Raw genomic sequence first — 23173 nt, forward strand, 5'->3', positions numbered from 1 at the left:
TAAAAAAATGATACATATTTAACAATCTCAGCTTTCTCTGAAATGAGGCTCCCACTAATCCAGGAGTAACTGAGATCAACTTAAGTTTAAAAGTTTAAGTCCAATTTGTGAATATTTTGTGAAAACATACCTTTACTCATGTGGAGAATGTATTCCTGAAACAAGCACAGTGATCACTAACATCATATATGATATGTATAACATGTGAGATGTGTCCGTTATCATGAAATCAAGGCAGATTTATTCTGTGCTTCAGGACTTTGGCCTTCTTGGTACATTAATGAGTTGCACAAGGTTTAAGGAGCCACATAGTTCTTTAAAACAACCTGAGGTCCATGAAAGATAGTCCCAATAGATTATCTATTAAGTGTAAATTCAGAGTGATTTAACTTGTGTCAAATAGACTTGAAAGGTTTCTTTTAGGGGAGATGGGGGTCTAAAGCAACACCCGACCTCAAACTGTTTAGCTTTAGTAGAGGTAGAGAGCTGATGAGCTGGGATTTGACATTGATGGCAACCTCGCCTCTTTTACAGTCCCAATCGGTTCCATACACTTTGTAACCATCCATCAAAATAAAGTTAGCAATTATAGATTTCTTAAGCATAGAAGCATTATGTCAGCGTTCAGTCATATTTGACTGACTGATATGAATCAAGACTATCTCACGGAGGGTTGCACTGAATAAACATCATAAATATTAAGAAACTTAAAAGCTGTTTTGTTGAGACCCGGTAGAAGTCTGGGCTTTCACACTGAACATCTGCAGATCACTCCACCTCCCGCAGGTTCCTCCACAGCTAATCACAGTCAGGGTGCTACTAGGCCGTAGAGCAGCAGGAGGAGTGAGTGTTTAATTCAGGTTTGAAATAATGCAGGTTAGCCACTGTGAGTGCATCTGCACAAACGTATATAACAAGTTCAAATCCAGCAACCACTGTATAGCTGAAAGGACCCTAACCCTCCTGCTGACAGTTCCTTACCAGTCATGGATACTTGGCCTCAAGGATCTTCCCATGGGACTGTCAGCTTCAGCAGCACAGCTTGCTTGGTGGACTCAGCCACAAGGACAATGTCCGGTCGCAGGGTGTTGTCTGAAATACGGTTAGGGAACTTCAGCTGCCGTTCAAGGTCCACCAACAGCTGCCAGTCCCTTACAGAGGTCATGATGGTTGCAGATGTTCCTGTGGTGGGTTCTGGCTGCTCCCCAGCTGACAAAGGCTTTGCCCACTGAACTCCTGCACTGATGGCAGGACTGGTCAGCGCTGGTCTTCAGGACCTAAACGTGCCTCCATCGGTATCGTCACCATCCACATGCCTTTGGGCAGCAGCTGAGGATGTGCTCTAGGGCGGAAGTCTTCTAATTGAGAAATTTGATGCGCTGTGGCTAGGCTTTCCAAAGCTCAGCCCACGTCACTTTCATTGCGACTGCATTTTCTCATGTTGTCCAAGCTCCTTGTTGCTTCATTCCCTCAACCTTGCAGGTTCTTGTCTCTCACGTATTCCTGAACAAGGCGGCATCTTTCCTTCCCTTCACTGATGTTCATTTGGGGAGTTAGAAAGGATCCTAGCAAAGCTGGGCCTCGAGTGACCACTCCCACCAGTCTCCTGTGAGGCAGTTTTGCGTCTGCTTTAGTGATGTGACGTGCTGTGCAGAGGCAGTATCCTTATATTATTATACAATTATTTCCCAAGTCTTTACTGGCACAAAATACAGCATATCAAAGATCACATGGTTGAGAGGTGATGTCGCCTTTTTTACACTCTTTCACCAACCAGTGGTTTTGTGAGAAATTAACTCTTTTGCGATTTCCAATTTGCTGATAAACTTCAAAGCTTCATGAAGCTTCTACCTCGTCATCACTACTCTGCTTCCTGCCTCCTTGAACTGGGAGTTCAGCGCTTTCTTCTCCTGCCTGATGTTGTGGATCCTCACCCCTCTTTGGTTTCTCAAGTAAAGTGTTCTCTTCTCCAAAGCGTTCAGCTGCGATGCTCACGATGATTGTTGTCATGGCTTTCAGCTTCCAAACTTTTTCAAACTGATTTAACAGTGAAGTCGTGTTCGCAGACTATTTGATCACCTCCTCTGGGACTATGCTCGAGGGATTAGTCGGCAACACTAGGAGGTTCCGAGCAATATGCGAAGACTCTGGGCCTGGCACCCCCTGCTTCTCACCACGTTGGACACCTGTGCGTTGTGCTACTCCTGCTCGCGCCAGACACTTCATCCTCGCTCGGTGGATCGTCAAGCCGCTCTTGCTGATTTTGCCACATGCACACACTACATGCTGGTAGTCATTTGTTCATTGTTTGGTCAACAAATCTAACCAGCATTTTGCAGCGATCACACCTGATCGACTCTAAGTAGGTCTGGCTCACCTCACACAAGCCTAACAAGACAGACAGACGGACAGACAGACAGACAGTCAGACAGACAGACGGACAGACAGACAGACAGTCAGGCAGGCAGGCAGGCAGGCAGACAGACAGGCAGACAGGCAGGCAGGCAGGCAGACAGACAGGCAGACAGACAGACAGACAGGCAGACAGACAGGCAGACAGACAGACAGGCAGGCAGACAGACAGACAGACAGACAGACAGATGAATTATGATAAAATAGTTTGTTTGACACAGAAACAAGTCTAGGAAATAACAAGTACTTTCTTTTTTTAAATGTATGGATCATGGAAATGTTAATATAGTTTTATTCATGTTGAATTATTATGATATCAGCTTTACCAAAGGAACTCCATTTGGAGTCTCTTGTAGGTGAGGAAGTTACTGTATCTGCTCTTTCTTATAGTCTCTTCCAAGATGTAAAACAAATCGAAAGTGTAGAGTAGTGGTATGACATGGAGAAGAAAGACCAACATAATGTAGATTTCGACTCTGAAAGAGAAACGGAAAGGTGGCTCTCAGGGCTCCTGCCTTCTGCAGCTGATCTCTCTTAAAATGTAAATAGCAACATGAAACAGTTATTATGTCATTCTACACCTCACTCTCTTTATCTCCCCCTCCCCCTCCCCCTAAAGCTTACCTTTCATTTCTCTTTTAATATTGTCTTTACTTAATGTCTGGGTGTGTGTGTGTGTGTGTGTGTGTGTGTGTGTGTGTGTGTGTGTGTGTGTGTGTGTGTGTGTGTGTGTGTGTGTGTGTGTGTGTGTGTGTGTGTGTGTGTGTGTGTGTGTGTGTGTGTGTGTGCATGAATGTTGGTCTTTTGTTCTGCATGTGTGGCAGAGCAGTAAAAATGTTCCCTCTGCTGACAAAACACTCACAGATGTAAAACACACAGAGCGGAGTGACATAAGTATAGGTAGTATACCAAGTATATAAGTAAAACAATGTCAGTAATGTAAAGTTTCCCAATGTGTAAAGAAGATGTTAAGACTGTAAAACGAGAGGGTTTGTGATGTTACTGGAACTTAATTATTTGAATAATTGAGCAATAACATTGGTCTTTTCTATTCAATTAGCAACAAAGCATGTTTGCATGAAGACCAAGACCCCTTCAGTATTTTATCTATTTTATATTTCCTTAATTATTTTTGTCATTTGCTTGGATTGGCTGGTTTGTACTGTCGGTCACTGCCCAGGATCACTGTGGTGGTCTGTGGTGCTGTGATCAATGCTAAACTAAAGCTCGATATCCACTGACATATCCTTCTTTACATTTAAACTCATTTTAATCTTTCAATGGTGGCACCTCTCAAAGCAGCAGTCCACACTGCATACTTGGTCCATTCTGGGACTTGAAGCCAAGTCCCTACAGACTGAGCTACTGCAGCCATTTCACCATTTATTACTGATACTCAAACTGTTTTCAAGGTTGATATTTGTCATGGATCTTGTGTACAATGCACAGAGGGGGGAGTTCATACTTGTACCAGGTTAATACAGCCATGACACCACCATGTGCCTCCTGTAATCAATGCAAAGGTACCCGCCATGTGTTGACTCTTATGAATGAAATGAAATGAAACCCTCAGTGTGTAACAAACACAGAAACAAAGGACATGGCCTGACCTTATGTCTACATGGCTGTCCTGTGAAAACCACGTATTCTCTGAGAATGAATACTATTGTTTATTCAGCTAAGAAGGTGGAGAAATATTCTCAACCCATAAAGAAATAGCAAATCCTTCAGTTTATTGGAATAATGCAAATCACCATTTTGGAAATGTATTGTTTTTTCGCAAAGAAACACAGCCCCTACCAACATTGGAGGTTTCTTTCCGAATATGAAAATGTGCATACCACAAAAAAATTCCCTGTTATTTGTTTATTTGTCATGGTGGTGAAGCCTAAAACATCCACAGAAACCATTTAATAACAACTACTATGGATGTACTAAAACTACTATGTTCTGCATCAATCAAACTGCATCATACCCATCATATCAGAATGTAATTACACTGACTGCACCAGGTCTCATTTTAAATATATAAATTGGTAAATATCTTCTGACATTAATTGGCCAGCATTAAACATCACAGACATGTCTTTCTATATGTTCTAGTTCTACTTCCAAACAGCCAGCCGGCGTGACTCTTGCTGCATATTAGTGCTCTCTGCCCGGGGAGAGAAGCCAGGAAAGGAGGGGGCTTGGCATAGGGCCGGGGCTTCAACACCACACACACACACACACACACACACACACACTCACACACACACACACACGTCAATACTTTGGAGAGCTCTTGGCTAGACTTGAAAAGCCTTCATTGACGTCTTGGCTGCTGTGTACAATTTGCTTCCTCGTCTGGCCGCACATACACACACAAATACACACATGTACACACTCTTGTCTGCAAGTCTGTGGGTGATCAGTGCCATTTATTAGACTGTGGGGGGAAAAGAGTGGATTGAATGAAATAAGTCTCACACACACACACACAGCCCTCCCCTTCATCAGTCCACCCCCACACTAAGTTAATTGCTTCCTCTTCTCAATCTCGCTCTCTCTCTCTCTCTCTCTCTCTCTCTCTCTCTCTCTCTCTCTCTCTCTCTTCGGTTCCTTTCACTATCAACAGCTTCTGTGTCAAGTTCATTTAAATCAGTCTTCTGACATTCTGCAGAAATCATGCTATTCAACTTTCTTTTTTTAATCTGTCTAAATCTCTGAAACACCCCTTTAGAAATAATGATGTTGCGTCTACAGCATTGTGCAGGCTCACCTGGAAACAACCTCTCTCAACATTTAACGCAAAACCCTTTGCTGTACAGCTCTGAAGGTCTCAATGATGTATCTCTCTCTCAGACTCCAGACAGATGCAGTCATCTCCATCTTGGTCCTACGACCAATCGTACCCCTACCTGGGCCAGATAACCACGCCCACCGTCCACACAGCCAATCCCCTTTCGCCTGGTCGATCTTCGCTCAGTGACCTCACCTCACGTCTCACAGGTAACACACACGAGCATGTACACACAGATAGTGTTTATCAATGTCAAGGAAGGATCCTTGAACGGCTAAATTAGCAGGATGCTACGACATCAGATCCCGCCGAAGGACTTTTCTAATGTTGAGCATCCTTTGAATTCTACCAAGGACTGAGTCCTTCATTCAGTGGATTTCCATGACTGCATGTGTGTATGCTCCGCGCTGCTAAAACACCTACAATCCTTAATCGCACAACGCATTAGATCTACAAAGCGTAATTTAGAAAAGTTTGTTCCAACTTACGTTCAGCGAGCTATTAATAGCACAGAGGACGAGGGCACATTTTCACATCTTACTTTGTGAATTAAGGAATTTTCACCAAACCAGAGTTGTTGAAAGCAGAGGGTTAGCATAACAATGTAACCAAGATGGTTTTGAAGAGTTTTATTTAGTTTTTGTTGACTTTGAATAAAGTTTGTTTTACAATGATCAGTGAAGTAAAATTTTAACTGTATGTTTTGTATGTAAATAACTTATAACTGTCCAAATCTCTGCTGATTGTATTACTCATTGTTAATATAGCTTTGCTGTGTTGAATGTGTTTATAGTGTTTAGAGGAATGCAAAATTAATATTCCTACTAGAAGTTAAAAATAATTGGAGGACCCTACTTGGAAGGACCAGTCTGACCAAGGAAGCATCCTTGACTTTGAGAAACACCCAGAGATAACAGAGAAAAGATAAGTAAGATGTAACCTCTGATCTTTGCCCTCTCTCAGGCCCTGACCTCACAGCCTTTGGCGACCCCAGGATGACCTTAGAACGACCTTTCTCCTCCCTCCCCTCCTTGCCTGACTCCCGTTTCTCTGATCCCCCGGGTCCACTACCCTCCCACAGCGGCTGCCTTTACCTACACCCCTTCTCACAATGCCGTCTCCAACGGCGCCCTTGGCATCACCATGGCAACGGCCATGGCAAACAGTCCAGCAGGGAGGTATCACACCTACTTGCCTCCTCCCTACCCAGCGAACACCCCCCACCAGGCTCAGAACGGACCCTTCCAGTCCACCTCCTCGCCATATCACCTGTACTACTCCACCGCCGCCGGCTCATACCAGTTCTCCATGATGGCCGGGGGAGGAGGCAGCAATGACTCACGCTCCCCGCCAAGGATCCTGCCGCCGTGCACCAACGCCTCCACAGGCTCTTCCCTCCTGCACCCCTCTTTGCCCAATCAGAATGAAGGAGGGGGTGTGGAGGTCGAGTCCAGCCACAGTAGCTCCCCGACAAACATGGCAGCTGCTGAATCTGTGTGGAGACCTTACTGAACCAGCAGAGGTGGTTTAAGGTTACCCCCTGGTCATGTGACAGCAGACACTGGACATCACTGAACACATGAATACACACCAACCCAAACATAAGTCAATGTAATATTAAAATCATAACGCTCAAACAACCCTAATCTCAGTTAAAGGATAAGGAAGTCTAAGTGTTATTATATGCTCTAGTGAGTATTTGTGTCAGCAGGACGGTGTTGGGTTAAATTAAGTGTGTGTGTGTGTGTGTGTGTGTGTGTGTGTGTGTGTGTTCATGGTACTGAAGGAGTATGTCAGTCAGTTCAACAGTGGGGCGTATTGATGGAGCACACGATCTTCATGGATGCAGAAGATCGGGGTAATTTTATACTCATAAAGTCGAGCCTAAAGCACCACTGAGCGACTGACAGAGGAATGAACAGGGCCCCGCCTCCGACGCTGTATCCAGGTTTCTTTATACATCCATGGAAAACACGGACAACACCCAAACAGGACAATACTGTGATAGCAACCTGTCAATCACAAGGTTCCCCCGCCCTAAATCATTTGGTGCTTTTACGTCTATTTTACTCTAAATGCGACAATATTTGAACTCGTCAGGAAAATGTTTACTGAGGATGCAAGTGAGTATTAGGGTCATTTTCTCATCGACTTCTATACAATTGGACTTCTTTCAACAACCAGAGGAGTTGCCCCCTACTGGATATTAGAGAGAATGCAGGTTTGTGGCACTTCTACTTTGCCTTCACTTTTCAGAGGTTGTGATACACACACACACACACACACATACACATTGTTTGTTAGTAGGTACACTCACTGTTGGTTTGGTACTTTTTGATATTAAGAAAAATATTAAATATCAACAGAGTTATGCTTCAAGGGACCGTCCTTAAGATAGACACATTTGAACTCTGGTGTGTTCCATAATTTAAACTGTCTTAAAAAAAACTGCTGACGCTTTAATTTATTTTTTATTTGAGCACTGGATTTTTTTTAGTGATCATTTAATATTTTTGAAAAACTCCACCCAGTACTGCACGTCATCACTTAACCAGAGTACGCCCAGTTTAAAACTGTCCGACAGGCATTATCCAGTGAAGCTGACATCCGAGTCTTACTCTCAGGACATAGAAAAGAACTGGAAAGAAGAGCTTCTATTAAATGAAGGGACTGAAAATGGAAAGATGAACGGAGAGAAGCAGGGAGATATTTTGGTTTTACACTGACAAAGTGCATGTAGCAGCACAATTCAGCTTCCTTTGTAAAATAACAAGATTTCTTCCTTATAAACGGTGTTGTGTAGAGATGATTTTTCTCATGCCAAATATTGTGAAGGCCTGTTTGTGTTTGTCTTCATCTATCCGTGTGTCATTGTTTCCTTCCCATTATCACTTCACTCACTATGGGTGTTGTTGTGCCCCTGAGGCACATTTGGACAAAAAATATTTAAAAGAAAATACATTTTAAATATTTAAAAAATCTTAATATATATGAATTAAATCTTTATTATAGACGGCCCTATTCAGACTGGATTCTGAGACATCAGATTTATACACACTGTCCACAGTGAGAGACCATTACAGCATGGAGTTATGTAAAATGCTTTAATTTATTCCTACAATACCATTTTTGGTTGCATTTCATGTGTGTGTGAATGTGTGTGTGTGTGTGTGTGTGTGTGTGTGTGTGTGTGTGTGTGTGTGTGTGTGTGTGTGTGTGTGTGTGCGTGTGTGTGCGTGTGTGTGTGTGTGTGCGTGTGTGTGCGTGTGTGTGCGTGTGTGTGTGTGTCACAATTACCCGTGATCTACTGTCGATTTTTACTGTATTTAACCATGGCTGTAAATGACACCTGCATTTGATTATGTTTTCGTCACGCCTTCCTCTTTTTGTTTTGACATTGTTCATAAAGCACATTTGGTTTTGATCGATATAAACGTTCTTGCGAGAAAAAAATACAACTCTTGTCCTGTGGTTACTGGTCGTCGGATTTGTTTTCTCAATTATCTTTCTCTCGATATAAAATTCTCTCCTACATGTTGCCACCTGTATCTTTGCCAAACCCCCCCCCCCCCCCCACACACACATACACAGAAGTTGCTCATTAAAGGTGAAGGGCAGGCGAACACACTGTTGCAGACTCAGACTTAAGAAAACGAGGACAGTAGTGCACATCAAGGCAAAACTGGGAAAAGCCCAGGATGTATTTTTCCAACTGCTCGACATCTGGAAGTCCAAGTGAACTCCAGTGTGCTCCAAAATGTTTTAGATGTCTGGATGGGTCACTTCACCTGCCATCATAGAGAGCAGTGATACACAAAGAATAGTGCAAACTGGAAAATCTATATCTTCTAAGACATGCGACGTGTGTTGCTTTTGGGGGCTTGAGAGATAAGTTAAAACATTTCCCCACCGCTGATCAGTCACTGCATCACTGAGTTAGTGTCCCTCTGTGCCCTACCAGAGGCATGGACACTGGGCTAGTGTCCCTCTGTGCCCTACCAGAGGCATGGACACTAGGCTAGTGTCTCTTTGTCCCCTACCAGAGGTATGGACACTAGGCCAGTGTCTCTTTGTCCCCTACCAGAGGCATGGACACTAGGCCAGTGTCTTTGTCCCCTACCAGAGGCATGGACACCAGGCCAGTGTCTCTTTGTCCCCTACCAGAGGCATGGACACTAGGCCAGTGTCTCTTTGTCCCCTACCAGAGGCATGGACACTAGGCCAGTGTCTCTTTGTCCCCTACCAGAGGCATGGACACTAGGCTAGTGTCTCTTTGTCCCCTACCAGAGGCATGGACACTAGGCCAGTGTCTCTTTGTCCCCTACCAGAGGCATGGACACTAGGCCAGTGTCTCTTTGTCCTCTACCAGAGGCATGGACACTAGGCTAGTGTCTCTTTGTCCCCTACCAGAGGCATGGACACTGAGGTAGTGTCCCTCTGTCCCCTACCAGAGGCATGGACACTGAGGTAGTGTCCCTCCGTCCCCTACCAGAGGCATGGACACTGAGGTAGTGTCCCTCTGCCCCCTACCAGAGGCATGGACACTGGTCTAGTGTCCCTCTTTCCCCTACCAGAGGCATGGACACTGTGGTGGAAAGTGGGTGGAAATGTTGTTGGTTTAGAATTGTTAAGGGTTCAGCACGCTTCAAATCAAATCAAATCAAATTTATTTGTATAGCCCAATATCACAAATTATACATTTGTCTCAGTGTGCTTTACAGACTGTACAGGTTACGACATCCTCTGTCCTTAGACCCTCGCATCGCACAAGGAAAAACTTCCTAAAAGAAACCCCAAAATTAAAGAGGAAAAAATGGAAGAAACCTCAGGGAGAGCAACTGAGGAGGGATCCCTCTCCCAGGACGGACAGACGTGCAATAGATGTCGTGTGTACAGGATAAACAACATAATACAAATACAACATTTGACAGAAATTATGTTGTGTTGGAAAAAAAAGAAATAGAAAGTATGGATGAATCCAGGAAAATGTCAATAAGGCTTCCCGGTGTCCAGCAGGACCAGGTCAGCAGGCGCTGTCACGATTCATGATCCTGACGTAAACTTTATCAGTGGCAACCTGCCACATGAGAGACAGACACTCCGGGGATGATACCCCGGATGGTGAGTTAGTAACATACATTTACATAAATGCATACAGATAGAGAGGGAGAAGAAGAGAGAGGGAGGGGAGGAGAGAGGAAGAGAAGGAAGAGAGCAGGGAGGTGTCCCCCGGCAGTCTAAGCCTATAGCAGCATAACTAGGGGCTGATCCAGGGCAAACCTGAGCCAGCCCTAACTATAAGCTTTATCAAAAAGGAAAGTCTTTAGCCTACTCTTAAATGTGGAGAGTGTGTCTGCCTCCCGAACACAAACTGGAAGCTGGTTCCACTGGAGAGGAGCTTGATAGCTGAAGGCTCTGGCTCCCATTGTACTCTTAGAGACTCTAGGAACCACAAGTAACCCTGCCGTCTGGGAGCGTAATGCTCTAGTTGGTTTATAAGGTACTATGAGATCTTTAAGATATGCTGGAGCCTGACCATTAATTGATTTGTAAGTCAGGAGAAGGATTTTGAATTCTATTCTGTATTTCACCGGGAGCCAGTGCAGTGCAGCTAATACAGGAGTACTTCAAGGGAAGTACTTATCATACGATCAAGCAGCGCCGCGTTCATAACTTTCTGTCACGTTGCATGCGTACAATGAGTACAACACCGTGAATGCCTTTGAGCAGAGACTCTACGAACTAATTAGAATGTAGCGCACCCACACCTTTACAGAAATGTCGTAAGCAGATAGTCTACTGTTCGACGATCCCACAAACTTGTTTGAAGAACTGACAAAACATTGTCCTGACAAAACACCTTCCCACACCCAACGCATCAGAAACAGCAGCTTGGTCAGTGGCCCTCACGCTTCAAACTACGAAGCTCTCGGTCCCCCTTTAGCGTCAGTTCGGGAGTCTCAGGGACAGCGTGTCAATATCCGCTCGTTAAATGTCGAGTGTAATTTCCAAAAAACTTGTCTTCACAGGAAGTTAGGTTTAGGCAACAAAACTACTCGGTCAATGTTAAGAAAGGATTATGGTTGGCGTTGCCTTCAGTGACAAAATAGTTTTAGTTTCACACTGAAAATGAACAGCGGTCTCCTGAAGTCCTGTGTCTGTTTCGTCTCACTTCATCGAGAAACCAAAGGCCAGCAGCAATATCACTTAAATAAGGCAGAGACGGCCAGACCACATACTTTGAATGGAGGCAGTTGGTGTCCCAAACGTTGTGCTCAGAGGAACTCTACTGACAAGCCAACATGAGCTTAACTTCGGATGAGGCTCACAATGTTGCCAAGGATGGGGATCATGGAATGTTATTAAGTAACCCTCCAAAAGGGATTAAAAAAATACCATAGCACACAGATATCATTTATCATGAGGAAATTTGTTTTATCTTGTGTTTTTCAATTCTCTACACTTTGCTAATCAACTTGCAGAGATTTGAATTTGCTGGAGTTAAGGAGACGATGTTGTCAAAGTTATGTTTTTGTCACATAGCCTTAGGGTTTGACAATTATAAGCAAACATATTGTTCCCAAGGCCTTTTAGGTCCCTGTGAACAAATTATATTTTCCTGATTGGAAATTAATATAAACTAATGGGCTGGTGTTGCTTTTCATTTAGTTTGAGTTGGACATTATACAACATCATTCCTCTAGCTTTAGTAGGTAACCAAATAGTATCTTTATTTGAACGTTATTAACTTTATGAACATCATCCTGTCACATTATAAAAAACATTTATTCACATTCTGATCATTTCAAAGGAAAAGTGTTTGGAGTTTGGAGAGATGTCCTGCTGCTGTACAGTTTCATGGACAGGATAGTCGTTGATCCTTGGTGAGCAGTGACATCTAGTGGTCAGTTTGTATTCTGCCTCTGCCAATGTGGAGGAAAGATCTTCAATTTCTGCAACCTTGAAAAACGGACAGTCAAGGAGTAGTTGAGGTGGGGGGTCGGGGGGTGGTTATGCCTGAGAGGGTTCAGGTGTCTACTTTTGACTTTTTACGTGTTTCCAGTGGAACCATAGAAAAAACTTGAGACAAACCTCAACCAACAGTTAAAGAAAAGCAACAAAGAAGTGTGTCCTGTGGGTCCCTTGGACTAAACCTTATCAGATGGGTGTTCATGGGGCCTAATGCATGTCCGCTTGGGGGACGTGAGAACATTTCAGCAGCCCTGCATAAGGTCGTGAGCCATCAATTCACAAGTGACTCATAGTTTTGATGCTTCTCCCTTCTACCCTACCAACAGACACGACAATTGATTTTCTAATAGCAGCCATCACTTGGCGCCTTGCTGTGGTTCAGATGTGATTGATGACCCACAGTAATGACAAACGGGGGAGAAATTAACAGGGAGACAACATTTACATAATGTCCTATTAATCACTGTGACAGAGGGACAGAGGTGAGGTCTCTCCATGCATGATATATATCTATTTATATTTCAGATGTACTACAAAACCAAAAGCTTTGTGCGCAGTGGTGCGATCAGGGTGTCAAATTTAATGTGGAATGGTTTGATACTCACAAACTTGTTATAAGTTCAAATAAATATTAAATATAATTTACTGCAATAATAACATTTTACAGTTAAGTTATGTGTTTGGGAGCTCCACATGTTGCCCTATGCTTCTGGAATGCCTCTCTCCCTCTTCATAGAGGCTAGACGCCCCTCCCCTCTCCCCATCCTCAGAGGCTGGACACCCCTCCACTCTCCCCCTCTTCATAGAGGCTGGACGTCCCTCCCCTCTCCCCCTCCTCAGAGGCTGGACACCACACCCCTCCCCTCTCCCCCTCTTCATAGAGGCTGGACGCCCCTCCCCTCTCCCCCTCCTCAGAGGCGGAAAGCCCCTCCCCTCTTCACAGTGGCTGGATGCCCCTCCTCTCTCCCCTCTTCATAGAGGCTGGACACCCCTCCCCTCTCCCCCGTTGACTTTGTAAACATCTCATTTGTTTTGAGGTAAAACAACTTCCCAGCACTTGATTTATTTAAATCATCCAGTCCTAAAAGCCGAGACTGTTGATGAGGTCATTGTGTTTATAGTTATTATTTAATTATCGTAGTCTCATTATATACATTTTATGAGACGATTGTAAGAGACTACATTAACTGGCTATAGTTTTTACTTTGATACAAAGTTGTTCCCCCATTGAGGCGATTTATTATAACTTGAGTCATAATAATTCAAATGAATAATTATTTTTAATATGAATAATTGTTTTTATAACTAATTCCTTCTGATAGTTAAGTTAATGCACCTACTTCATTGTAGTGCCACGTTATTATCAAGCCCTACTTATGATTTTAATACTTTTATTGATATTAATTATTATTTGTAAATAACCAGGCTTGCTTGTATTCACCATTGTTTTATTGTTTGCACACATTGATATTACAGAATATTACCATTTTAATACATAGAGAAGACAAAGATCCACAACATATCAAAAGTAATGTATGAAAAAAAGTTAAGAAAATATGATCACCCATCAATAAATCAGCCTGGAATCCAAATCATTTCTCCAACAAATACATATTGTTCACTGTCACCATGACAACAGTTACAGTACAAATATCCATAGATCGGACAGGGCTGCAGTTGATCAGCAGAGTTGAGAAGAAACAGTATATCGTTAGTATAAAATATGTTGGTATAACTGTAACAAATGATTCGCAAACGAATAAATCTGTCAGATTATAAAGAGAGAATTTGGTTGTAACATTGTTATAACAGCTGTTCCTGGTTGTGTGATGATGGCAATCATTTGAAAATGTTTGTGAATTATAAATGATTTGGTTGACTGGATATTGTAGAAATTCTGAACATATAACATATATAGGATAAAAAAAAAGTAAAAGTAAAATAAACGCAATGACTTTTCTCAGAAATTGCTAAAGGAGGAACAAAGTAGTGCTGAATTTTAAAAACGACTTCTGAGACCAATCTGAGAATCCTAAATTAAAACAATAGAATCAAAGTAAAAATATTTTTTTTAATCCTCATTGAACTCTATGTAATTCCAGAATTAATTTGTTGTATACATCGGAACATTTGATCCTCTTCAGTAGTTATGGATTTAATATTCATCAGGTTGCATTTCTCAAGCCTGTGATCATGTACAGTTCGAGGTGCGTTCAACAAGCCTGGGAGTTTAGAGCTCCAACGCTTTGTTGAACTCACCTGCGTCATGTTAAATCTATGGCAGAACGGGCACACTGGCACTTTAATGGCTAATCACATGATCACTTAAGGGGAACAAATAAGGCACAAGCATGCACACGCACAAACACACACACACACACACACACACACACACACACACACATATTGCTGTTGTCAAATGAAAAACTTGGACCTGTGAGATGTCAATTGTCTCATCAAGTCAAATCATAAAAGTCACCAAAATTGGAGTAACCATAGCACCCGACAACAATAATAAACACACACATATATCTCGACTGATAGGAGGCCTAGTTATACTACTATACTATATATTTAAACCCCAACAGTCAGACATATTTTATCTATCTAAATGTGCCGAGTCATTAACACAAAAACACACACCTTCTTCACCATCTGTACTAACATGACGCACTTACAACAGGTCAACGTGTGTGTTTCAGCTTCAGTCAACTAAATCTCTTTTCAGTCACGTTATATTAAGTATCTTAGCAAAATTACAACACTAATATTTAGGATTTTGGCCGTTGACAAAATAAAGCCGACTGATTCAAATAGCCGGGAGACTTAACATGAACCGCACGCCGACGGGAAGGAGACACGACGGGTCACAAAGGTCAAATAGCTGAATCTGTCATATGCAGTATAACATATCATACCTGGTAACAACTAGAGGTCAAAATAAGTACTTTTTATTTGACATAGAATGCAAAGCTTTAGATGAGCTGAATTTGGGGACAGACGGCAGAAATAAATGAGAAAATAAATCTTTGAATTAAGGCTTTTGGAGCTGAATGAAGACCGTGATAGCTTAAGGAGGCACCACAGAGCACAGACAACGATAACTGCAGAGACAACATTTAGCCTGGGAGTTACACACAATCAATAAGTGGGAAGGACAGACGGAAACTGCCAGCCTCTGGAAGTTTGATTTTTTTCATGCTGATCTTCTCTTTAGCTGAATTTAAACCCTAAAATGCTGTTAAGTGTGGGACTGAGGATGGAGCTAAGTTGGGTATACAACCTACAAGCTTCCCAGCCAGCTGTCACTACTGTACCATGAACCACGAGTTCCTAACGTCTTGGTAGCGGTAATGTTTTGTCTTAATATCGTGTCAGATCCTGCATTAACCAAAGTACAAGTCAACTAAAAAGGGATATTCTGTCCAAATAGATAAAGATCTGTTGCCTTCTGTAAAGGGTTGGCCGGAGTTATGAGAAATAAAATCAAACATAACACTTATGGAACGACCACAAGGGAGAAGTGAGGCTAATGACTAATCCCTGAAACAATGAAACTTCCGTACTCTGAGGTCCCTCTACTATTAAAGCCTGTGGGAATAGTCTCACTTCCTGTTTGGCAGTTTAGACCCATGTCTAGCAACACAACTGGGGACTACGGATGGAATAAATAACAGAATGGTCCTGAAGGTGCTGTAGTACTCGTACTACCAATGCCCTACGAGACGAGCCATTGGAAACTCTCAAGTCTCCTCACACCACAAGTCAAATCCTCCTCTGCTGCACAACACACTACTTTCTTTTACTAATTAAGTCACGTCTTTGCTGGTTCCCTTGACCCATAGAAGCTGCCATCAATGACCTGATACATCCTACACAAGACTGTTCTTCGTACTGAATTCATCGAGACGGCAGGAGAACATGCAGGAAGTGCTGAGTTTGCGTTACATTATAGCCCTGGTTCATTCGGTCATCAAGGGAAATAAAAGCCCTGCACGAAAAAAAGTGTGGAAATCTTATTATTAACATAATGATAAAGTCAAACATATAATGGAGGCGTAATCAATCAGAACTATCAGGGTACGTAGACGTTTTCTACTTGGTTACTATAGTTACAGCTTTTCAAAGATTGTCCACAACGTTTGGTACCACGGGTCACCGTTTGGAAGTTCACCTGAGACTTTCGTGGAGACTGAAACTCACACCTCCGTTCTCTTCCACTGTCCTCTCTCGACGTTCTGGATCATAGTCCTCGAGGGGACGTTCATAATCTCTAGTTATTGTGCATCGCCCTGCCTTCTCCGGGAGAGCTGCAGGCCAGTTTGTTTGGCACTAAATAGAAGGACAGCAGAGAGACAGACTAACAACAGCACAGCACAAAGACTGGGAACATCCAACTGCTATTAATCTCCCTATAGAGATGAAAGATGACAGTTCAGTTCGGCCCAATACACTTAAATACAATAGAAATACAAACACTGAGGGTGGAATCTTCTCGAGAGGTTGGCTGGGGTGGAAGAGTCGGAAATGTACGATGTGCTGACCAGACATTCACACTGGAACCAACCGATTACGTTGCAACACTTTGTCGTGCACAAACCTCTTTTCACCTCATTATTCAGTCCGACACATTTATAGCAGAAAGCCTGAGCTTACCAGGCAGGTAGGGTCTTATTAAAGATTCTATCACGCTGCATTGTGGGAAATGTAGGATCCAAAAGTGACCAGTTTGTTCACGTCTGCTGTGAGTTGCCCAACTTTACAGTAGTTTAATGATAATAATTCTAAGTTGTTAATACTGTCAAATTTAACTTGCAACATGTAGTGAGCAGGTGGGATTTATAGAATTTAGAGACACAATAAAATGCTTTTATTTTTCTTGTTTGTTTATGATTATGAGGCAGCTCTGTTGACCATCAAATGGACAAAAAAGCAACAACAAAGCAGCAGACTTTGCCACTTTGAGGTTAAAGGTTGATCTCCAGTCAGAGCAGAGGGACCCAGTGTGAATGGATGGTAAACCAACAACTGTTATGCTATATGTTGTTTATTATGTCTTTTTTTTGCCTGCAGTCTAATGTATGTACCATTTCCATCTACATGCCTGGAGTCACATGGAAATGGAAAAGCAGACCAGACTGCTTAACATAACAAAGACACTGAAATTCAATTGGTCCGCAGGATCTTTTTCAGAGAGTATAGTGGTTTAATGGAAATGGTGTTTCTGAGAGGAAGAGAGACTGCAGGGTAAAGGGACAGCGTTTAGGTAAAGACCAGATGCTGATGGTCTAGCAGGGTTCTGGTGAAGTTGTTGATTGGCCCAATAGCTGTGAGTGACATGGCATTGTCCCGCCCCCAGAGCAGGTTAGGACCAAACACCACAGCCAGGTTACTGTTGGTCATCTTATTCACCTCACTGTTGGCTGACACCTAAATAAACACACACACACACACACACACACACACACACACACACACACACACACACACACACGCATACACACACACGCACACACACACAGAGAGTTGGTGACAGACCGATTCTGGAAGGGAATTAGTGTGAAGTGTAAGTCCATCAGCTGTACCTGTGCCAGGAATGTGATGAGGTATTGCAGTGATGCAATGTTTTCCTCTGGCAGCGACTCGACCAGCGTCTTCATCACGGTCACCTGGCTGTCACTGGAGACAGCTGCAACACACACCAATGTAATGTAAATACATATATATATACATTTATAATGAGATTCCTAGGAACTCTGATGATCAAAATGAAAACAATACTGATTGTTTCAACATACAGGTGAAGTTGACTACGTCGTTGTAGAGCTGGTAGGTCAGCAGAGGCTCAGGGAGCTCCCTCAGGAATGTCTTCAGAATCACAGCAGCCAAGTGGACATCTTCCATCTCTCTGAAATTCACCGTTGCACCTGCAGAACACACAAACACACTAATTAATGAGTCCACATTATTGAGCAGGCCACACGGCCTAAAAGCACCACACCGTCACAGAGATCAGACTACAGAATGTTCGGAGCAACGCCTGGTGTGTTGTTAACCACAACTCGCACAGCTAGTGTGCTGCAGCAGTTGCATCGTGCAGCGTGATCAGCACGATGATGCAGTTTTTAACATTATATGCATTCTTCATCCATAGTCTACCACTTATCCGGGGTCGGGTCGCGTGGGCAGCAGCTCCAGTAAGGAACCCCAAACTTCCCTTGTCCGGGCCACATCCCCAAGCCCGACTGGGGGATCCCGAGGCGTTCCCAGGCCAGTGAGGAGATATAATCTCTCCACCGAGTCCTGGGTCTTCCCCGGGGTCTCCTCCCAGCTGGATGTGCCTGGAACACCCCATAGGAGGCGCCCAGATGGCATCCTTACTACATGCCCGAACCAACTCTACCGGCTCCTTTCAAAGCAAAGGAGCAACGGCTCTACTCAGAGTCTCTCACAGATGGCTGAGCTTCTCACCCTATCTCTAAGGGAGACGCCAGCCACCTGTCTGAGATAACCCATTTTGGCCGCTTATATCTGCGATCTCGTTCTGGAGGGTAGAAACGAAGATCAACCGGTAGATCGAGAGCTCAGCCTTCTGGCTCAGCTTTCTTTTCGTCACAATTGTGCGGTAAAGCGAATGCAATACCGCCCCGATTCTCCAGCCAATCTCTCGCTCCCTCGTCCCCTCACTCGTGAACAAGACCCCGAGGTTCTTTAACTCCTTCACTTGGGGTAAGGGCTCATTCCCCAGGCAATCCACCGGTTTCCTGATGAGAGCCATGGCCTCAGATTTTGAGGTGCAGATCCTCATTCCAACTGCTTCACACTCGGCTGCGAACCGATCCAGTGACTGCTGAAGGTGATGCCATCAGACCGATGATGCCATCAGGACCACATCATCTGCAAAGAGCAGCGATGAGATTCTCAGGCCACCGAACTGCTACCCCTCTCCTCCACGACTACGCCTCGATATCCTGTCCATGAAAATCACAAACAGGATTGGTGATAAAGTGCAGCCCTGGCGGAGGCCAACATCCACTGGGAACGAGTCCGACTTACTGCGGAGTATCCGGACACAACTCTCGCTTTGGGCGTACAGGGACTGGATGGCTCTCAGAAGTGACCCCCCTCACCCCAAACCTCCCAGAGTATCACCCAGGTGACTCCCAGGCCCCCTCCAGGATCCTTGCTAGAGTGAATGTGGGTCCGTTGTTCCACGACCAGGACGGAATCCGCATTGTTCCTCTTCAATCAGAGGTTTGACTATCGGCCAAACCTCCTTTCCAGCACCTTGGAGTAGACTTTACCAGGGAGGCTGAGAAGTGTGATACCCCTGTAGTTGGCACACACTCCCTGGTCCCTCTTTTTGAACAGGGGAACCACCACCTCGGTCTGCCACCCCCTAGGCACTGTCCCAGACTTCCACGCAATGTTGATGAGGCGTGTCAACCAAGACAGCCCCTCAACACCCAAAGCCTTTAGCATTTCTGGACGGATCTTATCAACCCCTGCGGCTTTGCCACTGTGGAGTTGTTTGACTACCTCAGTGACCTCCATCAGGGAAATTGACGATAGTCCCCCATCAGCTCTGCCAATACCATAGAGGCCGTGTTAGTTGGATTCAGGAGTTCCTCAAAGTGCTCCTTCCACCGCCCGATAACCTTCTCAGTCGAAGTCAGCAGGGTCCCACCCTTGCTGTACACAGTTTGGATGGTTCCCTACTTCCCCTCCTGAGGTGCCAGATGGTTTTCCAGGAGCACCTTCTCCATAGCTTCTCCGAACTTCTCCCACACCCGCTGCTTTGACTCTGCCACAGCTCCTCAACGCAGCTTCAGCAATAGAGGTGTTGCTCAGGTTCAATGCCCCCAACCTCCACATGGATGTCTGAAAAGCTCCTCCTCCTCCGGTGCGAGTTGAAGATCTCCCGGACAGGGGCTCCCTCCAGACGTTCCCAGTTCACCCGCACTACCCGTTTGGGCTTACCAGGTCTGTCCAGAGTCTTCCCCCAACCCTTGATCCAACTCACCACCTGATGGTGATCAGTTGACAGCTCCGCCCCTCTCTTCACCCGAGTGTCCAAAACATGCGGCCTCAGATCAGATGATGCGATCACAAAATCGATCATTGCCCTTTGGCCTATGGTGCTCTGGTACCACGTACACTTATGAGCATCCTTATGTTCGAACATGGTATTTGTTATGGCCATTCCGTGACTAGCACAGAAGTCCAACAACAAACAAGCCTCTCCAGGTGTCTCCATCGTTTCCCACATGCGCGTTGAAGTCTCCCAGCAGGACTACGGAGTCCCCTGCAGGGCTCCATTCAGGGTCTCCAAGAAGGCCGAATACTCCGAACTGCTGTTTGGTGCATAGTGACAGACAACAGTCAGAGTTTCCCCCCCCATAACCGGAAGGCGACCCTCTCTTCCCGGGGTGAACTCCAACGTAGCGACGCTCAGCCGGGGACTTGTGAGTATTCCCACACCCGCCGGACGCCTTACACCTTGAGCAACTCCGGAGAAGAATAGAGTACAACCCCTATCCAGGAGTACTGTTCCAGAACCAAGACTGTGCGTGGAGGTAAGCCCCACCAGATCCAACTGGTAGCGCTCCACCTCCCGCATTAGTTCCGGCTCCTTCCCCCACAGAGAGGTGAAGTTCCACGTCCCCAGAGCCAGCCTCTGCTGCCCAGGTCTTGTCTGTCGAAGTCCTAGACCATAACTGCCCACAGGATGGATTATATGCATTCTTCACTAACTAATCACTAAACCAGATTCCACTTCCTGTGTAGACAGTTAGAAAAGAACACAATGGGCGGAACAGCTGATCCTACCAGAGTTGTATTTGAGCTGGATCTCCTTCACCAGAGTCACATTTGCTGACCGTCTGAAGATCCCTTCAATCTCCAAACCTAAACACACACGAAGAGACACACACACAACACGGCAGTTCTTACTGAGAACAACAGCGAGGGATCTACACTTAAAGTTCATCAGTACATCATGAAAAGAGTTACCTTGGTCTGAGAGGAAGCTGATGGTGTCTCTCATCACCACGGGGACAGGATCCTCATCTAGATTCCTCTGTCTAAGTCTGACAGACACACAGACACAGACACAGACACACACACACACACACACACACACACACACACACACACACACACACACACACACACACACACAGGTTAATTACAGCCAAAGACAGACTGGAGAGGAAAGCAAAGAATCCCAACAAGGTGAGCTGCCGGGGCGCCAGGTAGAACCCATTTTCATTCAGATATTTTGAGATGAGAGGTCAAGGGACCCCTGTGAAAATGGCTTATTTTTGTTTTCACTGGACAGGAAGGGTATACAAATTGTAATCTGAAAAATAACTAAAGCGGTCAGACAAAGGGAAATAGTAACTTAAATGTGTACTTAATTAGAGTATTCGAGTAAATGACAACCCAGCAGAGATCTGGTGACTTACAATGTGAGTGGCACCCCGAACACCTGGTTGGGGAGGGGGGGGACTATGAGGAGGAGACATGGGAGGCTGGGCGGTGGGTTTCAGAGAAGCTCTCAGCTTGTTGTCGTACCTGAACACAAACAAACATTATTTTAGAAAAGACAACATCATGTATTATATCAGGATGCAGAAATGCATGCTGGGAGTCAGATCTTACTCTTTGACACGAGCAGGAATGAGCAGCTGCTCACACTTCACCACATCCTCCAGCTCACTCAGATAACTCACATAGTTGATCTTCCTGCCAAACTTAAAACTACAGGGGGGGGGAGAGATAGAGAGGAGGGAGAGGGAGGGAGGGGAGGAGGGAGAGGGAGGGAGGGGAAGAGAGAGAGAGGGAGAGAGAGAGAGAGAGAGAGAGAGAACAAGACAGGGAGAGAGAGACAGAGAGACAGAGACAGAGAGCGAGAGGGGGAGAGGGAGGGAGAGAGAGAGAGGGAGAGAGAGAGAGGAGAGAGAGAGAGAGAGGGGGAGAGAGAGGGGGAGAGATTGAGGGGGGAGAGAGAGAGAGAGGGAGGGGGAGAGAGAGACAGAGAGCGAGAGGTGGAGATGGAGGGACAGAGAGAGAGGGGGAGAGGGAGATAGAGACAGAGAGAGGGGGGGAGGGAGACAGAGGGGGAGAGAGAGAGAGAGAGACAGAGAGCGAGATGGAGGGAGAGAGAGAGAGACAGAGAGGGGGGAGAGGGAGAGAGAGGGAGAGAGAGGTCAAGAAGATGTAATGTTTGGAACTGCATTTCTGTCATCAGTAGAAACGTGTCATGTAAAAACCTGATGAGCGGTTTGAAGAGGATCAGCAGAGTCTTGATGAACATGGTGGGATGGACGATGTACAAAGCCTTGATGTTCTTCTTGTACCTGAAACCAAATGCAATGAATATAATATAATATAATATAATATATATATATATATATATATATATAAATACCAGTTAGCACTGGTCATTGTGCTGCCATCGTGTTTATTTTAAACAGATCAAAGAGAAGCCTTCAGTCAGTTCGATATGATGTCCAGTGATGTTGTTGAGCTTACTTTCTGTCAAACTCCCTGTATGCGTCTCGCAGCCAGCTGAGAGAGGGTTTGTTTTCGCTGGTCAGCCCATGATGGAAATAGATCAGAGTGTAGTCACTTTCAACATACTGATCCAGTGTTCCTTTAAGATACCTGCAAGACAATTCAAAATGTCAGTCCAGCATGTGTTACAGGTGTCATTCCAGGTCTTATGCCCCCAAGTGTTCTGAAATGTATGAACTAAATACCCACATATAATAATCAATTTAAATAATAGATGTTTGTTGTTGTGACTTTTACAAACATAAACAAAACTAAAACTTTATTTAAATTTGTTAGAAAACCAGTTGGTTGTGTGCAGGACATTAATATGCAATCCTCACAGTCTAAAGTCTCTGTCAACAGCAGAAAATAAATACATATATATTTATATACGGTATATATTATATATAATATCTATTGGTGCTTACATCAGCAGCTTGTGATGGTCCA

General features: G+C 44.4%; 2 protein-coding genes across 2 annotated transcripts in view; one reads left to right on the forward strand and one right to left on the reverse strand.

Annotated features, from left to right (window-relative positions):
• Positions 1-8649, forward strand: part of runx1 (RUNX family transcription factor 1) — an 83905-nt gene extending 75256 nt beyond the window's left edge. The window contains 3 exon segments of the mRNA XM_029446911.1: positions 5257-5403; positions 6158-6249; positions 6251-8649. Coding sequence (XP_029302771.1) covers positions 5257-5403; positions 6158-6249; positions 6251-6706 — 695 coding nt within the window. The 3' untranslated portion in view covers positions 6707-8649.
• A 4948-nt stretch (positions 8650-13597) lies between these two features.
• Positions 13598-23173, reverse strand: part of LOC115017880 (rho GTPase-activating protein 1-like) — a 24257-nt gene continuing 14681 nt past the window's right edge. The window contains 11 exon segments of the mRNA XM_029446594.1: positions 13598-17596; positions 17752-17855; positions 17965-18093; positions 20996-21073; positions 21179-21255; positions 21634-21674; positions 21676-21742; positions 21830-21928; positions 22441-22527; positions 22703-22834; positions 23152-23173. The exon segment at positions 23152-23173 is cut by the window's right edge and continues 66 nt beyond it. Of these exon segments, the coding sequence (XP_029302454.1) occupies positions 17429-17596; positions 17752-17855; positions 17965-18093; positions 20996-21073; positions 21179-21255; positions 21634-21674; positions 21676-21742; positions 21830-21928; positions 22441-22527; positions 22703-22834; positions 23152-23173 (1004 nt within the window). The 3' untranslated portion in view covers positions 13598-17428.

The sequence above is a fragment of the Cottoperca gobio genome, chromosome 2, assembly GCF_900634415.1.
Source record: "Cottoperca gobio chromosome 2, fCotGob3.1, whole genome shotgun sequence".
In the NCBI taxonomy this organism is placed as follows: domain Eukaryota; kingdom Metazoa; phylum Chordata; class Actinopteri; order Perciformes; family Bovichtidae; genus Cottoperca; species Cottoperca gobio.